The following is a 24,115-nucleotide window of genomic DNA, read 5'->3' as shown; positions in this document are numbered from 1 at the left end:
CCCCAGACACCGTCACACCTCCGTGTCACCCGAGCCCAGGCTCCAGGCCAGCCGGGTGCGCCACCAGCATCCTGAGCTCCTCCAGTGCCCACCGCCCTCATACTTCTCTCATCAGGACCTCGAGCTCACACTGGTCCTCACCTCTCCCTCCTCAGAACACCCACCGCCCTCATTTCTCCCGCCTCAGGGCCCTCAGCGCCCACTGCCCTCACCTCTGTCCCTCCCCGAGGCGCCCACCGCCCACGGCCCTCACACCTCTCCCGCCTCAGGGCCCTCAGCACACACTGCCCTCACGTCTCTCCCTCCCCGGGGCGCCCACCGCCCACCGCCCTCGCACCTCTCCGGCCTCACCCCTGAACGCCTCTGCGCCTCGTGCTCCAACGGCGCTTCAACCGCTCAACCGAAGCCGCCCTGCCTGTCAACGCCACTCCGCGCTGCTATTGGCTGCTGCAAGCCCCGCCGTCCTCCCATTGGCTGTGGGGCGGCCGAGGCCCGCCCTGCCGCCACACCCGTGTCCAAGCCGTGGCGCCCCGAGGACAGCGCGGGCCGCGGTGGGTGCGCGGCCTGTCCCTCGGCCGCTGTCCCCAGTGCCTCCCCTCTGGGACAGCAGCACTGTGGGCACAGCTCCCTGCTGCTTCCCCTCCCTCCCCTTCACTGCCTCATCTCCCCAAGGCACCGCTGGCTGCTCGGAAGCTGCCTGGATCTCGAGAGGAGTGGGGAAATTGCTACCTTGGCTCCTCCAGCGAGGGCGGTGTTTTGGGGAAAAGCTGTGAAGCGTCTTGAAATAATTACCGGTTTGTACAAACGGAAAAGCCTTTTGTTTCTTTAAAGGGGAGAAACGCACAATGCACCGTAGAATTAGAAGCTGCAATTAGATAGTGATGGAATAACGTCTATGCCAGTGTTCAGGGTGGGAGAGAGCAGCGAGGTCAGGCACCACCTTGGATCCTCCTCGACTCATGGAGAAAGCTGGACCAAGCTGGAGGCTGGGGACAATATGGGGTGACAAACACGGCACCAAAACATGCTTTCAAGACGCCTAGCTCACATGGATTTATCCTATGTGATGGGTCTGTCCCCTCAGTATTTTCTTGAAACAATTAACTTGACTATTTCAGCCTCTCTTCCATATTTTCCCTCCTCCTAGAAATTCCTTGCCCTCTACCAGGAGGACTTGAATTGAAGGCCTGGCCACACGCCCCTTTTGCATTCAGAGACAAAAAGATTAGAACAAACCCACATTTTAGGTTGTTTGGGCTGGTTGGGCTTTTTTCATCTTGCAGACTTGGAGCCAAGTTTTGTGATGGAGGTGTTTGACTCATCGTTTCTAACATTTTAGACTCCCAACAGTAAAGTACGTTAATCGTGGACTCGTTCTGGCAGTAAATGTAACGTGACTCCTCGGGGCTACTGAGCCTTGTGACCGTTCCAGCAACCATCAAAGGGGAGCTGGAGTTCTGGGAAAAACACCGACTGGCAGCATTTTGCCCCACACGTCATCCTGCCAGTGGCGGGAGCCCGACAGCTTCATCCACAGGGCCAGGGAACAGCTGGGGTCAGAGGCCACCCCAGTCAGACACATCTAGCAAGCACTTTGCGAAACCTCTTCCCGTGAATCCCTTAAGCCCTTGGTGTTCCTGATTATGGCAAGGGAGAGCACTGCTCCACACCTGATCTCTGAAGGGTTAAGCTTCAACAACAATTTCTCAACTGTTTCTTAATTGTCTGCCTGCCCTCCCACCTAGGCTGCCATACATACTCAAGTGCTTTTTGCCAGCAGTTTTGCATACGAGAGCAGAAAGAAAACTCTCCAAGAAAGCCTTCACAGGCCTTAGAGAGCATGATGTACTCACACAGGCATCCTGCTGAATGCACTGCAGGATGTGCTTGGCTGGAATCAGGAAGTCTATGAGGTAGTGCAGTCCATCCCCACGGTACGTCTTCTCCACCACATCAAAAACTTGGCACAGAACAGTGGCTGCGGTAGCCTCAAATGGAGGGTAGAGTGCTGATAACGTACTCTGAATGCAGCCGTCCAGCGATTCCGAGTCCTGCCGAGAGAGAAAGCGTTAGTGGTACCAGGGCACGATTTGCCCAACGCCCAGGAGCGCAGCCATCTCCAAATGCAGGAGGAACAAAGACCAAAGGAGCCAAGTGCTGTCCTTTCTAGCTTCTTTTGGCACCGGCGATTCCAGGTAAACACAGAAAAGCTGTCCCAGAAGAGGAGCGGAGTGCTCGCAGAGCGCTGCACACAGCGGTGAGAATTCCCGGCTTTTGCTTACGCAGCAAGTCCTTCTCCTGCCTGCGTGGGGTGGGGCGGCTGTTAGACCACACCACGGCACGTGAGCCCGTGCCAGCGAAACAACCCTGGGGTGGGCACATCACCAGCCCCATGCCTTGGGTGCACTCCTTGGTGGGCTAAGGGGAGCTGCAGTGGGCTGAAGTTCCCCTCAGCCTCCTGCGCTCTGGAGTCCCAGCACAGGATAAGGTGCCAGAGCTGTTTGGTTCTGTGGAAAGCCATTCACCAGTGCGACTCCTCGTTATTCAAAGCTGTTTGCCTCTCATGAAAGGCTCTACTTGAGGAGCCAGGAATTTTGTGCAGTGCGAGATGCCTCACACCAGGATTCACACAATGCGTGTGAACAGGGCTGCCTGTGGTCCCATTGATACCCAGGATGCCTGTTCAGGGGGATCAGAGGCAATGGCTTCCCTGCATCCACCTTCATCTGGTTCTGCCAGCCAGAGCCTGCCCATAGTGTCAGGACCAATTCCAGTGCTGGAGGCCAAATTTTGAGTTATTGCATGGGTGTAAATCAAGAGACCTTGCCAGAAAGTAACAATAAAAAAAAAAAAATAATAAAAAGCTGTACATATCTGGAGAGAGGATCAGGATCACTCCTCTCTTTTCTATTTTAGAGGGGATCCCTTGGGCTAACTTACAGCCAGTGCGAGTAAGTTTTGCTACAAAACCAAATGAAAGTTTACTCAGGTGTCTCACCAGATCCTCATCTGCTCCAAATCCACCTCCTTTCACTAGAAACAAGCAAAGCACTTCAGCTGCTGGCCCAGAAGCTCTACAGCCTCCTGTAGAACAGGAACAACTGCATGGACATGCCTGAAAATACACTTCAGTCCCACAGCAAGATTGGGAGAGAAAGTTAAACAAAGCAGTGCCACAACAGCTTACGCCACAGCCGGGGAAGACTAGAACAAGGGGATCAGGAGGAAACAAACAGTTTCACTGCTTCCACTCCATGGCAGCACATCACTGCAGATGCGTCCACCAGCCTGAGAAAGTTCAACCGCCTCAGAGCAAGCCTGAACTGACCTGCAGCACAGCAGAGATGATGCTCCTCACACAAGCCTTCCCATCTCTCGCAGCTTAATGATCTCCAGGTTCCTCCTTTAGAGGGCTGGGTGTTTAAGCACAATATGAACTCCCTGCTCTGATGCAAACCCGTCTTGTAGGACAGCCTGTGGGACTGCACAGGAGAGGTGAGGACGCCCAGGTGATGCCTCCACAATCCCTGCCTGCAACGAGCTGGCAGAACTACATTGACAGGCAAACCACACACTGCCTGTGGGACAGTACTGCTTCCTTACCTTTTCTGCTGTTTTTCCTGATGTCAGCAACAAGCAAGGCTAGATGGCAGCAAGCTCCTAAAGTGTCCATACCTTTTCTGAGAGACCAGCTGCCTCCTGCAATACTCAAGGCCAATGCAACCAGATAAACAAAGGTTAAGGAGCTATTTTTCATATGCATAGAATCATAGATTATCCTGAGTTGGAATTCTTAATCCAATATTCTTAATCCAGGAATTCCAAAAGCTCCTATGTGCACACTCCCAAGTGCTGAGTTCTAGGGATGAGCATTTAACCTCATTTCTAAATAGAAGGAGAAGGCTGTTTAAAACAATTTACTTTTCACTCAGAAAAATAATAACTTCTGTTGATACCAACCTGCTCCAGCAAGTGCCTGTGACCTTGTCAGATAAAAGTGGCCTTCAGACAGGTGCTCTCCTACCCCACCAGTCACCTGCTTGGACATTATCACAGTAGCACTCCTGCTGGCAGCATTTAACAACAATCTCCCTCTGACCCTCCACAGCCCACAAGTTCAAAATATCACTCAAAACCACCTGGGAGTGGTTCTGCACCATCTTCTGTCCCCATGCTCTGCTTGAGCAAAATTCCTTCAGATATCAATCCCTCCCCAAAATAAATTTGTTAAGTTCACTGTAGCAAATAAAACAAAGATGTCAAAATATTTGCACATGAGTCAGTGCATCGCTCTAAGGTTCTCACACCATTCCTGCTGCCTTAGCCTTCACAAAACAATTATTAACATTGGCACCAAATCAAAAATCCTTTATATGGTTAAAATAAACCAGGTCATACATTATCCTTCCTTTAGTAAAATACAGAATAACCATAGCCTGTAGCCATTGCAGAGTGCAGTGCTAACTGCACTCCCAAGCACAGAGGCTTTATCTCCCTCTGCCTGGATTATACCACAAAGCCATGATAGCTGGGTAGGTTTCTAAGGGACAGAGAGAAGGTTTCAACCACTACCTTTTAGTAAAAAGAGATGTTTGCACCAATCTCTGCTAATTCTGCAGGAAAAGCCCCAAATAGGAAGTAGATTCCCACATCCCACTGTGCTGATGGGACTGTGGCACCAGCATCCTTGGGAGGCTACAGAACAAGGTACAGAATGAGGCTACAGAACTCGGCAGCCTCCGTGTGCCACAGATGATGCAGAGGTGACACTGCTCTTCAGTGCTCCCACCCAGGATGGTCACCCAGGAATAACTTCTGCCTGGATGGAGGGTGAAACATGGCTGTGCCTCAAAAGCCACGCTGAAAATACAGGGGTTAGAACATGGCAGAGCTTGGAGCCCCCAACAGCAACAGATTCTCCCTCAATAAGGGACTCACTAACCCAGCTCAGAATCCTAGGGATGGGGCTGCTTATTTGCACTAATTAACTTCTCAGACTGCAGAGGGGCTGGAGGAAAGCACCTCAGCCAGGACTGCAAGAGGCCTCATGGTCCTGCTGTGGAATGCCAGAGCACAGATGGGCAACCTCACACATCCAGCCTGCCGACAGGGCCAGCTACCATGTACATGGAGGAGACAGGGTTTGCAGGCACAGGGAGCTCATACAAACCTGAGAAAGAAATAGCGCCTTGTGGTCCTGAGTCTGATAAACCTGAAGTCTAGAGCCCATCTCACCTACATCATGGAATCACAGAATGAGTAAAGTTGGAAGGGACCACTGGAGGTCACCTAGTCCAACTTCCCTGCTCCGGAGTGCCCTGGACCATGCTAGGAGGCCCCTAGACCCCTGCAGGGTCCTCTAGAGCATGTTACTCCAGTCTTTGAATATCTCCAGAGAAGGTGAGTCCACAATCTCTGGCCAACTTGTTCCAGAGCTTCCATCCCTTATCTCAAATAAGCAGTGTAACCTGTCGCAGGCACGAGGAGAAACTTTTGTGACCTGGGATAAGAGAACAGCACCTGGAGAGAAGAACAAACTAAACCTACCAAGGATTCATGGAGGGGGCACTCCTGCTCCAGCACATTTCCACTATAACTAGCCCACAGTGGCCCCCAAGAGCTAGCAGAGCATAGCACAGGAACCCACTGGAAAAACAGCCTCCTTCAGATACTGCACATTTCAAGTTTCCCTGCTTCCAACACTGTTGCCACATCCCTCTCACAAGAAAGGTCCTGGGCATGTGCTCCTTTTCAGCCACTGGGCACAAACACCAACAGAAGCACTCTCCAAGCAAGCCAGAGAGCATCTCCGCAAGCAAAAGGAGCCTTTGGATTCAAATGATTCTTTGTCAATAGCACAGGAGGACCTGTAAAATCCAGCTCACTGCCACCACTCCACCACACCTCCCAAAAGAGAAACATGCTTTTAAAATAACTGCTCTGTAAATCAAGGCGCTAAATAAAGCCCAGGTTAAGGTCATGTCCGGCCAAACTGGCTTTCACTGCTGCTCAGCTGAAAGCCGGCTGCCGGTGCAGGGGCTGGAGCACAGGGAGGGAAGAGGAAAGCACTACATGGGGATGGGGTGGGCTTGGCTCCATGGGACAGGAACAACCTAGCATGGTCCCACCCAGGACACCAGGGGAGCAGTGAGAACCCAGGAGGACTTCACAACTTGCAGACGGCTTCAGTCTGAACAGTGGGTGGGTGGGCTGCTCTTTCTCTTCTGCATATTACAGGAGCTGTGGATGCTGTGACAAATAGGACAATAAAGACTGTTGTGGCAAAGCTGTGCTCCTCAGCCCTTAGAGCCCCACTCCATCACAAACTGCAGCAAGAACCAGGATTTAATCAGAAATGAGGCTACGAGTGCCTGGGCAGAAGAGGAGCCCAGCAGTTGTTGCAATCCTGCTCAGGGGACATCTGCTTTTCTGGATGCAGACACTACAGGTTGGAAGAGGAGCCTGTCATGAGGCATATGGAGTAACCAGGAGCTTCTTGGGCTTTTCTAGGTGCACTGATTGAATTTTCTGCCTACCTTTGTGGGCATGAAGACAGCAATATAGCAGCTCCAGCCACTAGGAACTCCTGTCATTCTACATTTCTTTCTGACTCAGGACTGAACTTCTTCCTCTTCAGGACCTACTGCTCACCAATTAAGCCTGAACCCTGGAGAACCTCCTACAGGTTTGGAGAACAAAAAGTCAGCCTGCCTGGGGAGCAGAGAGACCATCCCCAGGGCTACACACACACTTCAGAATACCTGTGCTTTTCAAGCAAGAGACAGCAACACAAGTGGCTCAAGAAAATGTAAGTCAGTGCAGGGGAGGGCTGCAATGCTTCTGGACCCACCTGGGACCACAAAGCCTTGGCAGCATTTTCCCTACAACTCACCCAAGCACTTTGCTCATTTTGCCTACAAAGTACTGAGTCTTGGTCAAGGCGAATATGAAGAGGCACAGATCTTCCCTGCTGAGAGCCCAGATGCTGTCTGCAGACTACTAAAAAAGATTGTTTTGGTGAGACCAGACTAACAGTTTGACTAACCCATGACTTATGGCAGACAACTCTCCTCTTCCAGCAGGCTGGACTGGCCCGTGTAACACGCTGAGAATCCATCCTTTCAACAGGAATTTAGTTAAAGAACCTACAGCTCTGCTTTCACAAACCTACGCCCTCATTTGAGCTGCCAAAGAATGAAACTACATATCCCAAAGTGCCCAGTTAAATCCAGGGCTTGCCGTGGCTTGGCAGAGCAAGGAGCACAGCTGGGCAGAGGAGCAGAGCCCGGCGCGGCTGCAAGCACAGCGAGTGGTGCCCGTGTACACCCAGCTCTGAGTCATCGAGCGTCTGGGCTCTCGCTCAGCAGGGAGACTTTCCGAGGAGCTCCCGCAACTTTGCCCTTCTTCTGCCGGCTGCCCGGAGCCCGGCCACGTCCTCCACGCACCCACTTTCTCCCCTCTAGCCCAGGTGCTACGACACAGTGCCAAGGCAGGACAGGAGAGACCAGAGTGTGCAAAGGTGAGGGGAAGAAATGACCCAACCCTCCCACTCCCCAGACTGGAAAGTAGGAATAATATCAAAACTGGGGAGAGGCAGAGCTCCGAGCAGCACAACACAGCGCCTGCCCATGGCTCCCAGCCAGCTTTGGGACTGGGGGAAAAGCAGCTCACAGCAGGCGCTGAGCAGGGCCGGGTTAGCTGGTCCCTCTGCCAGCAAAGGCTGCTGTGCTGCACCACTTGGCTGGGGCTGCTCAGCTCTCAGCTGACGTGAGAAACCTCATTTCCAGTAAAAACAGACCTCTGGGCTTTCCATGAAGCCTTTCCACTTTCAGACACAAAGCTGAAAGACAGGCTGCTTTCCCTTTAAAAAAAAAGACATTTCTGTGTTCAGAAAGGTCTTTGGCTAAAAACAAGGCTTGTGGTTCTGACAAAATTTGCGATTTCCCACTCCATTGCTGTAGAGAGGAGAACCCTCCCAGCCCCATTTCCTGAGCTGTTCTAATCACAGCGGCAATGAGTTCAAGAGAGAAAAATCTTCCCAGAGCAAGTGCCAGCTCCCCCGTCTGCTGCTTGCTTTGAGGCTCAGGGGGAGGCTGAGAAGAGGGCGCCTGCCTTCGGCACCCTGCCTTCCTCTGGATAAAATAATGCATTATTAAGTGGTGCAGCTATAGAGGTAGGCATTCCCACTCCTGTAATTACACCACCTTCCTGTGAGATAACCAGGAACAGTTCTACCTGCTCTTTGGGCTATTGTTTTAGGCTTTTCAGGGAGAAAAGCACAGCACCCAGTTCCACTTGGGAGGCACGTGTTTGCACTCTCACCCGGGCCAGCTTTGCTGAAGTGCTGTACACCCAAAAGCAAGCTGCTTTCTGCAGGCCACCATGGCACCCCTTGCAGCGGGCATGGGTGTAGCCTGGCTCAGCTCCCCTGCACTGAGGCAGGCAGGACTGCTCCATAGCCTGTGGATAAACCAGCTCCTACAGCTTTGCAGGGAGTGGTGCTCTGCCGACAGAGCTCAGAGAATCATTTCCAGATGCCTCCCTCTGTTCTCCCAGCCCTACTCCGTGTTGACGCGGCTGCGGCAGCCAAAGCAGCTCCTACTGGGCAGCACACAGGATTATCATTCCAGGCTCTGCAGGAAAACAAGCGCTTGGAAGCGATTAACTCATGATCTCTCATTTAATTAAACAAAGGGAAAAATGATGTATTTGCTTTTCAGCTCCGAGGTCCCTGTTCTGCGCATGCTGTAGGTCTGGGCGTGTGCAGCTGGGGAAAGGCAGGCCCAAAGCTGGGTGATCTATCCAAGCTCAGGCTTGGTTTGTTTTCACTCAAGGGGGGACACCCTAGATTCCTTTGAAAGTGAAGCATGACCTCCTCGAGTTTCGGAGTGCACAACTACACCAATGCTGTCCTTGTGCTGGAGCAAAAGGCAGGGAATAGCAGGCAACAGAGGCAGCCTGGTTCAGGTACATCCCTGGCTCTGCACCACACTGCAGGTGGCCTAACACAGGTGGCAACATGACCTGAGCCTGCTTCCCAGCCCAAGACCCCTGTTTACATGGGTCTAATGCAACACCTTCCCCCTAATTCACCTTTCTTCTCTCTACCCTTCAGGTTTTTGTACTCCAACTTTTCTGGAGAAGAGATTGTAACTTTCTTCTTTCTCTGTGCAACATCCAACACATCAGAAGAGCTGCTGACAACTGCTGAAGATTAAAGAGGCCAAAGTGGGGTGACCCACAATCCAAGAAAGTTGTCTTTTAGTCAGAATGGGGGAGAACTGGGAAATGAAGATAAGCATTTCCTCACAGGGAGATGTCTTGCTCCCTAATGAGTTCTCAATGTACTAAACACAGGAGGTGGGTCTTTTATCCATAGCAACAAATGAGCCCTGGTCTCAAAGACCAGTTACTTTCTATCAGAAATAGATCAAGGAGATGATATAGGTGTTTAAAGGGCAGCTGAGAGAACAGATCAAAGCCCTGTCCTTAAACAGACACCTTCCAGCTGAAACAAAGGCCTGCAAGTGGATGAGAAGAGCTGTGTGTAAAACACCATCCTACAGCTGGACACCAGCTTATTTTGGTTTAGTTTAATCAAGGGATTAAATCCTTAATCTGAAATAACTGTCTAAGCACAGATTTTTTTTTTTTCTTTAAATATCACTAGCATTGCTCTAACAATGCAATTAATTAAACAGGTTGTATTCTGTGTGCTGCAAAGCTTTTGGTACTTTTAGAACAACCTTCCCAGCAACAGACTCATGCTGGAAGAGCGTGAGCACTGGCAGCCATGGCTTCACTACCCATTGTTAGCCAAGTGCACCTTCCCACCTCCCCAGGAACTGCCTGGAGCTCTCCTCCTCATGCCTGCTGCCAGCCTGCACAGGCTGCCCTGCCTTGGGCACTGACACTCTGGCTGTGGCACCATATGCCACAGCCCAGCCAGGGACCTCTACATCCCAAGTGTCACGTTCCTACAACAGGCTCAGACAAGGCTTGCTAAATCCTGTTAGATATCACAGACAGAGCCAAGAATTTCACAGGCCACTTCTATACAAGTCCTGAGACACTGCAGCCGACTCCCTTTCTTTATAGGGCTCTTTCTACAAATCCACTAAAAACCTTTCTCTCTGCTATCGAACAAAAGAAATTGCTTGAGCTCATTCAGCCTGTTATTAGTGACAGCATTTGCTCTGCTCTCAACTTCAGGCATTGGCATCCATCTGGTAAACCAACCCAAGCAGCAGCATGTTGTGCCCCTTCTCATTTTTGCCTAATGGGTACCAACTAATAGGGCACTCCAGGCAGATGAAAGATTTCTTTATACCAGCCAGCTATAAAATACCCTAAGTAAATTCTTTACCAAACAGGTCAGTTCATTTTAACACCTTTTAGTCAGAGGCATTAGACCATAGCCAACCCCTTGTGTTCAGACATCCATCTGGGGGCATCTTACAACAGATGGGCAGCCTCCTGTGCTCAAAAAGAAAATGATAATCCTTCATCAGGCCAGCTGATGAGTGCCAAAAACTATCTTCATGGGGTCAGTATTTAGATTATTAGATCTGTGCCAATGCTGCACACATTTTGGACTCATGTTCAGATCTCGCCCCTTCCTTTTGCAAGGTGCATGAGCTGCTGGACAGACTCCCATGGGGACTGGTGGATTCTCCATGCCTTGCAACCTCCATAATTAAGGGTGGATTCCACAGAAAAATTATCCTCTTTTAGTTAAAGGGCTCCCAGACTCCATATGGGAGCTAGGAAACACTCTATGGTCCCAATATCCCATAACAGATGAGCCATAGTTCCTATTGGCCTCAAACACACTGCATTACCATGTGCTCATGAAATACAAGTCCTGCTATGTCAGAGGGGAACAGAAGCTGCTCTGAAGCAGAGCTGCAATTCCAGGAGGGGATGGCTGAGCACATGAGAAAACAGAAAATACAGAAGGACTTCCTTGGAGGAGCACATCCCTGCACACCATTGATAGGAGAAAGCACACAGCAGCAGTGATCAGATGCCTCTTAGGAAGAGGCTGTGAGGAAGGATGAGCCAGAAAGACAGAGCAGGCAGATCAGAGATGTCATGGTTATGCCAGCCCAGCCATGGACCACTCCAAGAAGTATCAGTCAGTGCTGAAGAAGGGAGAAGTGTTCCTGGTCAGAGGGACCAAGATTTGTTCCAAGACTCTCTGAGCTCAATGGGGAACAGACACACGTGTGCTCAAGTTCTCCTCCTGCCCCTAAGCAGCAAACCTGGGACAGATTCAGATGAAAACATTTCCCCTATATTTGGATACAGCACTAAATGCATGCCTCCCAGAAAGCTAAGTGAATCAGTCATAAATTCAGGGCATTTCTTTCATTAAACTCCCGAGTTAGAAAGGGGTGAACACAGGCTTTTAAAGCTACTCCCTTTATAGATTTTTTTTTTCCCAAACAGAAAACAGTCTCACGTGTCCCATTATTTCCATACATATCAAAGGAGGGTGGAGATTTAACTAGCAATTTCTAAAAGATCTTTGTGCACAGAAGGGATGTATGCCAAAACGTGGGTGGTTATAAGCCCAAACACAAAGGAGAATACATCCACAGGCATTTTTCCCCTTGATCCATTAACGGGTCTGCATACCAGCCTCCTGAGCATATGAGAGGGACCTTGTTCAAAAGGTAAATGCATTCAGCAAGATGACAACAGACAGCAAATAACCCGCATCCCTTAACCATGTTGGAGGCTCAACAATGCTGGGGTTTTGTTGGGAGGCACTGAGATTTGACAAGCAGCCTCAGGGAAGGTATCCTTCTGAAGGAACCTTCTCAGGAAGCCTCTGCCACACCTAACACAGACTGCAAAGCTCAAGGTGGACACCTAGCTAAGGTCACCAGAACTCCAGCAGCTTTTCCTGCATCATGCAAACCACCATCAGTGTGACCCATTGCAGGTAACCATAAGGCCCCATGAAGACTCCCTTTTACCACATCCACCAGTGTCCAGGAGGAGCACGTGCAAATCTTCTCTTCAGCTGAACCATTTGACTGGATTCAAATCAATGGCTGGTTGCACCAGCTGGAGCAAAGGTTCATCCTGGGCTTCCCAGGCTGATGGCAGGATGGCAAATCTGAGCCGACAGAAAGATTTTCAGATTCATTCCGTGGTGCTTTGATCTTGGAAGTTTCAGCTTAGTGTTCAGTGATGCAAAAAATAGGATATATATGAAACCAGCACTTACCACAAGAAAGGCCCCATTTTTTGTTAATATTTTAATGAAAGGCTAAACGAGCCAACAGAGATGAGGCACTTGGTGTGGCAGAGAGGTATAAGCATGGTCAAACCTTCAGAATCAGCAAGGGCATGTCCACTCACTTCTCTGAGCTGCAATCCAGGTACTATGAATGGTGCAAAAAACACAGAGCATCCCATGGCCAGAAGTGGGCAGCTTTACCCTGGCAGCTTTTCTTGCTTTTTACTGCTCTTCAGTCAGCAACATGTCTGCTCCCAGTGATAATACTCACTTTTTCAGACCTTGGTGACATTGAACTCCGCAGGACTAGAACAGGGGGTTCCATCATGTGTAAACAGCCAAGAATAAGAACAAAAAGTGTTCTGGTACAAGTGCCTACAAGGGGGTTCAGTTTATAGTTTCTTCGGGACACCTTGATTGTTTCAACAGATTTTTTCAACACTTCAGTGCTAAAGGAGCCTGTAGCCCCTGTGATCTAACTTCCACCCACACTCAACACCAGTGCTCAGGTTAAGGCTGTGCTCAGCCTGTAGAATGGTTCAAATTTTACACATGATTGGTTGCAGACAGGGTTGCATTTGAGATGCAACTAAAAAATGAGGCTCTGTGAGCTGAGCACTGTGCCTGTGCTCTAGAATTTAGAGACATGCTGGCTATCTTGTCTGAAGTGACCAGCCACAAGATGCTGACAAGGCTCTCATGTTATGATCTCTTCTGCTAGCAAGGTGTGCCTTCAGAGCCAACTGCCCATGGGGGTGGGTGGCCAGCAGCACTGCCAGAGGGGGCTGTGCTACAGGATGCTGGTTTTCAGAAAATAACTGCTGACACACAGCACAGAGTCCTCCTTGAACACCTGCGTTGTGTCACTGTAAGCATCTGCTGTCTTCCATTCCCATGTGGTACTAGAATACATTTGGCAATTTCTACAAGGAAATACCTGCATGCAGCTGGCCTGACACTTGCATTTAGCTATTATTTTTATTGTTACAATGAACAGCATGTTTACCTGCCCAGTGCTTTTGAAAAGAAGCTGGGCAAAATGCAAGTTGTCAACCTTGTTACCCCAGAGGAGGTGCTTTCAAACTGCTTCCATGTGCTCAGGATTATGTCTCTGGACTTTGTCTGTGTTCCAATATCTTGCTCATGGTTTTGGCACAGAAATAAAGAAAGAAGATCCCCAATGCTTAAAGCTTTTTGTGATTCCCAGACTCATTTCCTTCCCACCCTGGGAGAAGACATAGCTGGAGGATAAAAGAAAGACCCTATTTTCTGCTGAAACCCATCCTCTCTCCTACCAGCATAGAGGTGCCACCAGAACTTCTCTGCAGGAAGCACCAGGAAAGACGAACCCTGGGAATACCATGGAATGAAGACAGATCCTAAGTCACAAAAGCTATGATGGGTGAGCAAGGTAGATAGAGCCCAGCCAGGCTCCTGCCCTGCTCTCCCCATGGGGCTTTCACAGCTCCAGAAGTCACTTCCTGTGGAATTGGACTACTTTGGCCCAAGGTGTCTCACCCATTTGGTGCTTTGGGCACCTTCCAGCTGCCACAACCTTATGTACCCATACACACACATCAGCTCTAACACAAACCCCATGAAGAGGAATCACCTGCCTCACAGAGTGGGACAGCCAGTAGTGGTGCCTTGCCAGACCTCCATCAGGAGCCAAGTCTCCAAGAGTCCTGCAAGCTGCTGGAGGCCATAGAAGGTCTACAGGCCAGCAGACTGACACACATTCACTGAGATCCAAATCTTTTGCCTTCAGTGTTTGTTTGATTTACAAGGACACAAAAAACTCAAGTTAATCAGAACAGCTTGCAGCTACAGTCACAACTTGGTTGCTCACAGAAATGCACCTCCCAAAATGTAGATTGGTCTAGCATAGCATTGAGAACTGATACCTGCCATGGGACCAGAAGTGTCCACAAAGTGGTCAGCACTCATTGCTGGGTCTGGTGCAGCTTGGCCTCTGGTTCCTGTTCCTTCCACTGCACTCAGCCCCTGAGAGGCGCACAATCCCTCCTCACCAGTGATACACAGTCCTTGAATGCCCAACCACCAGGACCTGGTCATGGCACTGCTCCACACAAAGGCCCCTGCTCCAGACAGCTTTTCCATCACACATTAAAACAACATCAAGGAGGGGGGCTGAAGCACCTGGGAATCAGAAAGACACCTCCAACTTGAAGGAGCAGAGTAGCAGCAACCAGTCTGTGCCTCCAGCCTCCCAGGGCAGAATTTCACAAGCACTGCTCCAGCCCAGATGGCAAAATGCAGCCCATGAGACTGCAAGGGATGGCCCCAACCCTGCACAACCCCAAGAAGTGCTCTCCTTTGATTTCAACTTCATAATATAACCTGCATAGACCAAAAATTGCCAGGAACATACTAAGCATGGAGTAAGGGAAAGGTCTTCTGACTGGGATGGAGAAGTAGAGGTGAGATGCCTCCACAGAAGGATAGCAGGAGGGAGCACACCAGGGCTCTGATGGGCATGTGAGGGCAAAGAACACCACAGGATTCTCTGCAGAGGAGCTGGAGGGTGGTAAAGGGAAAAGACATGAGTCTATAAACTTAGCTCAACTTACAGAAGTCAGAATTCAACTCACCTCTCAATGAAGGCCAAGTTTCTGCAGGCTCAGAAGCTGAACTTTTAAAGAGCAAGTCACTGCCAGGCATAGCAGCAATACAAGCTGCTTCTCATGGATTTTCTTCCCTCTGCTGTGGGGAAGCAACCCATAACATAGCGGGACACCTCCAGGAGATTTAGGGCTGCTGGGTACATGGATCTCAGCCTGAGCCTAGGAGCAAACCACCAGAAGCTAGACTGGTGCTCAGTGGGATGTCACCACAGGGCCAGCGATCCCTCCAGCAATGGACAGCCCAGGGCTGGGCACCTCTGTCTGCAGGGCAGTGCCAGTGTGGCTGGGCAGGGGACAGCCCTGCAGCCACTCCCAAGGAGTCTAGGTGCTCTCCTGCCCACTGGGCTCACCATCCTTTCCCCTCTCCAAACAAAGATCCCCACGTGCAGAACTTGACACTGAAGAGGAACATCCCTGCCCAGCTCCAGGGGTTCTCTGGATGCCCACCCTGGGCAGCAGAAAAGGCTCTGCAAAAAGGCAATGCCCAGAGCAGGATTGGCAGAGTGAGGCCAGGAGGAGAGCCCAGCACCCAGGCAGCACAAAAGACAAGGCTGTGCCCGAACTGACCCAACCCAGCTTCTCACTCCAGCACCGTAGCCCGATAACACCTCGCAGGGGTCAGTGCCAACAAGAAGTTTGTGTCCGTGCAGCCACCGCCCAGGCTGGCACCAAGAGCACAGTGTGCCACCCGAGTAACGGGAAGTGCCAAAAGAGCTGTTTGCCACTCCCGGCATTAGCGCCGTGCGCTGGCTCCAGGCAGGCTGCCCCGATAGCAGCTTCGTCCCGCACAGCCCTGACCGTGCCCGGGGCAAGAGCCCTTTGCAGAGATTTCCTTACCATGTTCCCGGCCTCCTTTATTCCCCCTCACTTCCAAAGACAGCGTTTTTTCTCTTTTTCCTCCATGTGTGCGACGGGGCGTCTCCTCTCCCCTCCGATGTGAACCACCGAAGCACTTTGAGTTCTGGACTGTAATCCAAACCCTCACCGCCCCCAGCACAGCTCCAACTAATCTAACTCATGACACTACCGGGGCTGAGCAGGGGACCTCGAAGGTTTCTCTGACAGCCAACTCCAGCGCTAGACGGCAGAGGGGCATAGCGAGAGCAGGGCTCCGCATCACCCGGCCCTGCGGAGACCTCACAGACACGGGCAGAGCCAGAGGCGCTCCCGGGCTGCTCCTTACGGCATCGCTGCTCTCCGCGTCCCTCGGAGCGCCTGGCCCGCCGCACAGACCTGCTTAATGCAGACGCGTCGTGGCAGGGAGCTGCCTCCGCCCGGCAAGATCTGAATAGCTGCTAGAGGAGAATAAGGCAGACATCCCGAGAAGGTCTCCAGCTTCCCAAAGAGGTTTCCAGCAAAATCCGCCCCCCCTTGCCTCCTCTCGGCTTGTTTTTCGCTAAGTCCAGGGAAGTTTCTCCACCCCACGAAATCCTGAGGCACCGCCGTAAGTAAAATGTCGAGAAATACAGGGACAGTGCTCTGAAATATTGTTTTTCTAACTTCTAGAAAGAAAACAGAGCAGTGACCGCTTCAGGCAACAGCAACAAACTGCATTGGGACCCAGGCAAGAGATGTAGAGGGAGACCTCACCCCCTCCCAAAGGTGGAAGTAATTTAACACGGCTAGTTTCTCCACCCCTCCATTAATTGTTTAAGATGGCCAGGGGCCAAAATACTCCCCGAGCGGTGGGGAAGGTCACCAGGCAGGCAGGCAGCAGCCTCCAGAAGTGACAACGGGAAAGGGCAGAGCCACAGAGGCGGAGAGAGAGGAGAGAGGCAGGTGCCGCGGGGTATCCCAGGATCTGCTGACACACAAAGGCTTTGTGTAACGGGAAGCAGGGCGGGAAGTGACACATAGGCAAAACCTGGGCACGAGATGCAGAGCCTGGGACCAGAAACTGCCTCCCCAGCCTGAGCAGTGCATGGTCGCAGCAGCCTCGACTGGGAATGACCCTCCATCAAGGAGTTCACAGTGCTGGAACTTGGTTGTCCCCACTTATGGGAGAGGTCACACAAACCAATCCATCCTCAAGAGACATGGTGACTCAGGCAGGATGTGAGGACCTACAGCAGAAGGGAAGACATCTCCTGCATGGACAAGTAGAACAGCACAGGGTACTTGCCTGCTGAAAATCGAGCAACTGCTACCAATACCTCTGCTGCCTTGGCCCCAGGGGCAGAGTCCCACAGCTTTTCCAAACCCTGCTCCACAGGGCCAGCAGCAGAAGACATGCCAGCTAGTCCAGCTCAAGACCACCTTCAGATACTCCTCTCCCAGGGAGGACTGACAACAGTTTGCCCTAAACCCCTTTGCACATGATGGCCTCATCCCATGTTTCCAGACCCAACCAGCAACCGGGAGTTTGAGCAGCCCCAAAGCCAACCATTCAACCCACCAGCTGCTTGGTGTGCTGCTGCATTTCCTTGAGCCAAAGAGATGTCCTGCTGAAAGGGGCTGTGACACTGACAGTGACCAGAGCTGAGCAGCTGCCTCACTGTTCAGCACTTGGCTCTCAAAAAGCCTGTGCTTTGGGAGGCTCCCCCATGGCCTCAAACAGCCTGTCACCTTCTCCCCACAGCAGCACTGCCTCTGTAGGCAGTGTCCATGTCAGGTGACAGCATTTGCCAATGCCAAACTGGGTGAAGAAGAGCATCCCTGTCACCTCGAGTATTAACAACCCAGCACAGGCACAACCTAGTTGTTGTAATCTGCCACAACTAATTTGAGATCTTAGATCTTGTTTGCGCATGCAAGAGAGCCTTTCTTTCCCCCTCATATTCATATCAGGAGGATGAGGAGCCTGGCATACCTCCCCAGCAGAGCCTCTGATCACAGCTTTCAGGGTCTGTACAAGGCTACATTTGCAGAGTAGCTTTGCCCTTCATCTATTCCCCCAGCACATCTCTCAGGCAATGAGCATGGCTACATTTGGCTAACCTTTGCAATATCTTTCTGCAGGTGCTTGCTGGGAGTCTCCCTAGGGACTGGTCCACTCCCAGAGAGGAGGGAGCACCAAGAGTGATGTCTCTGCAGCACTCACACGACTGGCTGTGACAAGACTTGTGCTATCACAAGTACCAGGCTATTTCTGTTGGAGGCATATCCTCATCACAGGATAAAAGGAGGTAGAAGAGATCCAACATGCATCTCATGCCCAGATGTTTTATGGAAAACTGTAGAAATGGTTTTATGTAGTGTTTCTACAACTGCAGCATTACATGTGTGTTTCCTTTCAAGAGGCCATGGCTGCCCAGGGCTAACTCAAATTGCAGGATCATAGAAAAATCCTGAGCTGGGAGGGACCTACAAGGAGCAGACCCAATTCATTGTTCTGCACGGGACAACCCCAAAAATTATACCATGAGTGATTGCACCAGCTTTGCACACAACTATTTTTATCCAGCAAACAGGTCACTGCAATTACTCTGGGGTCTTCAGAGGGACCAGTCTCCAAATAGAGATCTGGATTCTCAAAGAACTCTGATAATCACCAGCCTCGGTAACAAGCCTGGACACTTCAGAGCTATTCCAGTTGCAGGCCAAAGCTCCTGCTCCTTCAGGGGCGCTACTGCACAAGGCAGGAACTCCCTCAGCTTTGAAACAGAGACGTGTTCTCCCCAGGTAGCACAAAGGGCAGTGTAGAGCCAGGTAGGGCTGGGACATCCCCAGAGCCCATGGGGATGAAGGGGATGGAGCAGACAACCTGCTCCCATGCTGTTACTGAACTGGTCAGGTCTCCTATGCTCAGACCTTTGGCAGCAGATCCAGGGTGAGCAGCTTTTGGCTTTCCTATCTCCTACAGGTGGCTTGCACAGGCATGGGAGAAAAAGGTTGTCATCTCCTTTAGTTCTGAATTACCTGTTAAGATACTGTCAAGCCACCTAATTCCAGCTCTCCGATGGCCAGAAAGAGAAAAGTGATACTTTTCTCACCGAAAGAGAAAAGTGGTATAGGAGCTTGCAGCATGCCCATAAACAGATGAAGAAGGCACCATAGAGGTACTCAGAGCCTTGTTCCCATCCCATTTCCCATGACAAAAAGAAAGCTGTCCACAAGCTCTCAAGCCAACACCACTCAGAGGGATGCAGGGAAGTTGGCAGCGCCATTTATAGAGGCTGCCAAACACAAGAGCAGCTTAGAGCCCAATCTCACACCTCCTCCCTTTCCTACACTGCACTTAAAGCTCAGGAGCACCTTCCCCTATACGGATTTCCAGGCCGAAGAGCCCGAGTTCAGCTCACCCCTATCGCAGTCAGAGGCAGTGACGTGATTTCCTCTGCCATGGCATGGTGCTAAGGGGAACATGGCTCTGCTGTTTACTCATGGCTGGATCCTAATATAATTTCCCTTTTTTTTTTAATTGCAAAGTGGCCTTTCCCTCTTCTGCATTGTAGATCCATTTCCCGCACAAGCACATGGGAGACAGCTGCAGCCAGCACTTCAGTGGGTGTTAAAAAGCCCCTCTTGACTGAGGCTGACAACAATGCCATGCTTGTTCCCAGCACAGTCTCACTCTGTCTCCTTGCAGGAGCAGCTCCTCGGTCTCGCATGAGGCCTGCGCGTTCCTCAGGGTTGGTTTAATTGCTGAAGTCACTGCAAAAGGCTGCTGTCATCCTTGCTGGCAGAGATCCGGGTGCCCCAGCTTCCCATCCAGCAGACCCAGGTCCTTTGCATGGACTGAGGGGCAATTTTGCACCAAGGGGAGCGCTTTGGTATCCACCTTCAGCAGCAGCTGACTATTGCTAAGCACAGCTTGTCCTAGAGGTGATTTACAGCAAAAGGCAGCAAATGGGAGCCAACCTTTGAAGGCTGTGGGGCCTCCCAGAATTGAAAGAAAAGGAGGCAGAAGAGGGATCAGTACAACTGTTCTGAAAATTTCAGATGTTCTAATTTCAGACCTTCACCTCTTTCCTCTCTCTTCCATTCTCCTTTTCAGGAACTGTTTTCTGGAGTTGGAGTATTTCTCAAGTGCCTAAAGCAGTACCACAACCTAGAGCTGGGAGAGAGCACAGACAGAGGTAGGAGACAGGGAAAGGACCTCTGCCTTTGGGTCAACACTTAGCAGAGTTCTGCTTATTTTCAGTTGTGCAAATCAGGAAATGCTCAATTCTTTTATGAATAGAATTCAGCTATGCTGGAAGCAACACAAGACAGATGTTTTAGATGCCAGATAAGGACATCTCCTGACCTAGGGGAAGTTGTGCAATATGGATCTTAGCAGGATGATTACATTACTGTGGCCAACAGCTCTTAGGAAAATACCTCCATGAACTCTATGTTAGCTTAGAGTGATCACTGGTGCAGTCCTCAGCACAACATAGGGAACCTCCTGTGGCCACAGAAACTTCTAAGGGGATGGAGATCCTGGGAATGGGATGTGATAAAGCACTACTCCAGGATATATGGCTCCTCCTAACCCATTGATAAGTGGATGTCTCTGAATCTACTTCCAGGCATCTCATACCAGACTGGGGTTCTCCAGCAGCTCCCATATTCACAGACATGGCAGTGCAGATATCCCATGGATTAAGCTGTACCCTGAAAGGAAAGGTATGTTACCATCCCACCAAAGCTATCCATGATGATATTCTATCCCTCACAGAATATCCTAACTTGGAAGGGATCCGCAAGGATCATTGTAGTCCAGCTCCAACCCTATACTCCTTCAACTTGGCAGCCTACAAAAATGAAGCAGCATTAGACCTCACCCAGAACAAGCCTTAAAACTAGTGATAGATTTTGCTCAAAACAGGGTTTATGAAAGAAAGGCAACAAGTGATGCAGCAAGTACAGCTGCAAGCAGCCCTTTGTACCAACTACACTTCAGGAAAGAACGAGCTCTCTCCCCCCATTAGGGAGACAAAAACAGGTTGTATGCAGTTTAATAATATTTTAAACCTTTATTTCAGATCACAAGTAAAGCAGGTCTTGGCTTCACAAAAGCACATCTTGGTTTAACTAATTAATTTGATAATCCGCTATTTGCAATCCTCAGGAGACATTCAGCTTCTAAAGCAAGTAATTACCACTAAGTGGCAACCTCTCTGTGAGGCCCAGTCTGATTAGAGAAAAAAATTTCTTAAGCCAGAAATATAATCACGGTGTGATTTCCCAGAAGGACTGAAGGAGAGACTACATAACAACAGCTGGTCACGCTCACCATCTGAAGGAACAGAAGCAACTCAATTACTAGGTCTCCAGCTACAATTCAAGATGTTGTTCAGTGCCACGTGCAACCATGGCCTGCAGTTAACCATCAGGAAGTCTTACAAGAGGCAGGACTCCACTTGGGGGACTCAAATATCCATGTGTGCCATGAGGGAAAAAAGAGAGAGGAATTTTATTTTTTTTTTAAATTCATACATCAGGCTGGCTGCAGCACATATTGAGAGAGGTAATTCTCCCCCTCTGCCCTCATGAGACCTGCCTTGGAGTACTGCATCCAGGTCTGGGGTCCTCAGCACAGGAATGACATGGACCTGTTAAAGCAGGTCCAGAGGAGGCCACGAAGATGATCCTAGGGCTGGAGCACCTCTTCTATGAGGACAGGCTGAGAGAGCTAGAACTGTTCAGCCTGCAGCATAGAAGGCTTTAGAGAGATCTTAGTACCTAGAGGAAGCCTCAAAAAAAAGAAAAAAAGAAAAAAAAAAAAAAAAGAAAAAAAAAAAAAAAAAAAAAAAAAAGAAACAGAGAGAGAAGTTTTTAAGAAGGCAGAGAGTGATAGGACAAGGGGGAGTGGTTTTAAGCTAAAAGAGGGGAGATTTAGATTAGGTGTTAAGAAAAAATTCTTTACTCAAAGGATGGTGAGGCACTGGCTCAGATTGCCCAGAAAAGCTGTTGATGCCCCATCCCTGGAAGTATTCAAGGCCAGGTTGGATAGGACTTTGAGCAACCTGGTCTAGTGGGTAGCATTCCTGCCTGTGGCAGGGGGGTTGGAACTTTGAGGGCCCTTACAAACCAAACCATTCTATGATTCTAAGTCAAAGCTCATAGTGTGCAGTCCCACAGCAAAGCAAAGCAATGCAAGCAGGGAAATATCAGCCTTACAGCCTCTGCCCAGATATGAAGGCACACCTTGATGACACACAGTGTCTTCCCTGACAAGCCAGCTGGACTGAATACATGCAGAGTACTTGATGGTTAGACTAGCTCCAGGCATCCCCAAGTGCCCAGAGTTTTGGCTCAGCTGGCATCAACCACCACCAGAGTCCACAGGACAAAGTCCTGCTTCTGCTCTCATTCAGGACACCCATCTCAGTCTGAGCAGCTTTGGGCTCCTTTAACTTTGGCCCAGGGAGGGGACACACAGAGGTGCCCCCAGACCTTATGAAGTGGCTGTGCTGCACACCAGTCTTGTAGAGTTAACCTCTTGTAGAGACAACAGTCTCTGGAAACCTGTCCTTGAAGTAATGAACGCAGCCAGCACAGGGAGGAGCAAGGCTTGGGTGGAAACCAGGCCTCCTGCCCAATCAGACCCCATCCCAGTGCACTCACACCCTGAGGGTGTTTCCCCACTGCAGTGGACTCCCCTCCTGGGTGCTGAGTCTCAGCATTCTGGTGCTTTGAGTACTAGGCAGGTGCACTGGTTGGCAAGATGTGACAATACTGGAGAAAATATCCCAGCCTCCTGCAAGAGTCTGTAGGACACAGCCAGGCAGGGACACACCTCTGTGAATGTGGAGTCAAGAGAGCTTAAATGGTTTAAGAGGAGCTGCTTGTCTGTCTCCCAAGAGTTTAGGCATTGCCTGCCTTCCCTGAGAACAAAGTGCTCTTGGCTTAGAAATCCAACTGTGGTTTCAGGACTGCTGTTTCAAAACTCACCACAGTCTCTGAACAGAAGAACAGGTCAGCTTTTTCTGAAGAGCAGCCTAAAAGTGACCCATCGCTCTCCAGATCCCACATATTTAATGGCACAGAAGAGTCATCTGTTTACCTTCCCTCCTGGCAGTGATGTTGCATGCCATTTAGCCCCACAGCACATGTTTACTGTACTCTCCGAGACAGCACGCTCACCTCTGAGCTAGACGTGCCAGCGGGCACCCACACCCTTCCTGCCCCGGCCCCTCTCCCACAGACAAGGGAGTCATGGAACACAGGGTCACACACAACTGCAAATTCCATCCTCAGTTACAGCTGCCAGGGCCTGCTCCTCTTTCCAGGTCTGCTTGGCAGAGCAAGCATTGTGGTGACAGACAGACATCCCCCACCACGGCTCCACTCCACAAGGAGCCCTCCACTTGTGTCCCTGCTCTGTACCCAGCTCATGGCTGAGCAACCAGCGCCCATGAGACACCTGCTCAGCCCGCACCAAGAGAAGTGGGTGCATCCCTTGGAGGATGCCACTGAGCACCATTACCAGACAAGGGCCAGGATACACTTCTGATCTGGAGACCTAGCCCTTCTCTTCCCAAAACCAACCTAAATCCAACTATGCCCTGCTAGGAGGCAGGGCTGGCAGAACTAACTAGGGAAGCAAAGACCCCCTCTCCAACCACCAGCTGCAGTCTCTGCTCCACAGTTTGCAGAGCCAGGGCCACCTCCCAGGTCCTACCTGGGGTGACAGTCAGGGACTCTGATCCAGGAGCTTTGATCCCCTGAACTGCTATTCCCCTAGGTGCACACTCTACCAAGCTCCCATCCAGGCCCTCCAACCCTCCCAAACCCCACACTTACAGCCAGCATTTGCAGAGCCTCTACCCAGCAGATCTCGACAGATCTTGCAAACCATTCTCCCATGGCAGAATGTTTCCAGAGGGAAGGAAAGCTCTCACCTGCCTGCAGTTTGCTTCTCCAGAGCAGGCAAGCAGCTGAGTTAGCTCAGCACTCCCTGAGGCAGAGCAATAGCCTCAAGATGCATCTCCAGGTCCAGTCAGTGCCTTACAGAGCTGCATGGGCGTTCCCTGGGCCCAGCTGTCATGGTGCCTGTCACAGCTGGGCTGTGTTGCCCACTGAACTCAAGCAGTTCCACTGTGAGTCCTCCAGGTGCTTCTCAAAGTAACCTTAATCCAACTGGTATTTCCAACAGAGGAATGACAACCTGCTCAGGTCTGACAGTTTCCCCAGATACAGAAGAGACCTGCTCTGTCCCCTCCTAGCCTTGTCCAGCTGGTGGCAAAGGGGAAAGATCACAGTCCTCCAGCAGCTCTGCAAGGCTTCAGGTTGATGTTCAAGTCACTCTGCAGTGGGCAAGGAGCAGTTTGGGGTCAGGGTCTTCTCCCTA

At 50.7% G+C, this 24,115-nt stretch overlaps 1 protein-coding gene across 3 annotated transcripts in view; it reads right to left on the bottom strand.

Annotated features, from left to right (window-relative positions):
- The window catches only part of PLEKHG4 (pleckstrin homology and RhoGEF domain containing G4), an 86,083-nt gene extending 70,197 nt beyond the window's left edge, over positions 1 to 15,886 (bottom strand). For all 3 annotated transcript variants that reach the window (XM_083870116.1, XM_083870117.1, XM_083870118.1), the window contains exons 1-2: positions 15,733 to 15,886; positions 1,854 to 2,051 (exon numbers count right to left, since the gene is read on the bottom strand). In XM_083870116.1, the coding sequence (XP_083726242.1) occupies positions 1,854 to 2,051; positions 15,733 to 15,735 (201 nt within the window). In that variant the 5' untranslated portion in view covers positions 15,736 to 15,886. The remainder of the gene's footprint in view (positions 1 to 1,853; positions 2,052 to 15,732) is intronic.
- Between the last annotated feature and the right edge of the window lie 8,229 nt (positions 15,887 to 24,115).

Source organism: Zosterops lateralis (assembly GCF_965231275.1).
Source record: "Zosterops lateralis genome assembly, chromosome: 12".
Lineage (NCBI taxonomy): Eukaryota > Metazoa > Chordata > Aves > Passeriformes > Zosteropidae > Zosterops > Zosterops lateralis.
This window is presented reverse-complemented; position numbering and strand designations above follow the sequence as displayed.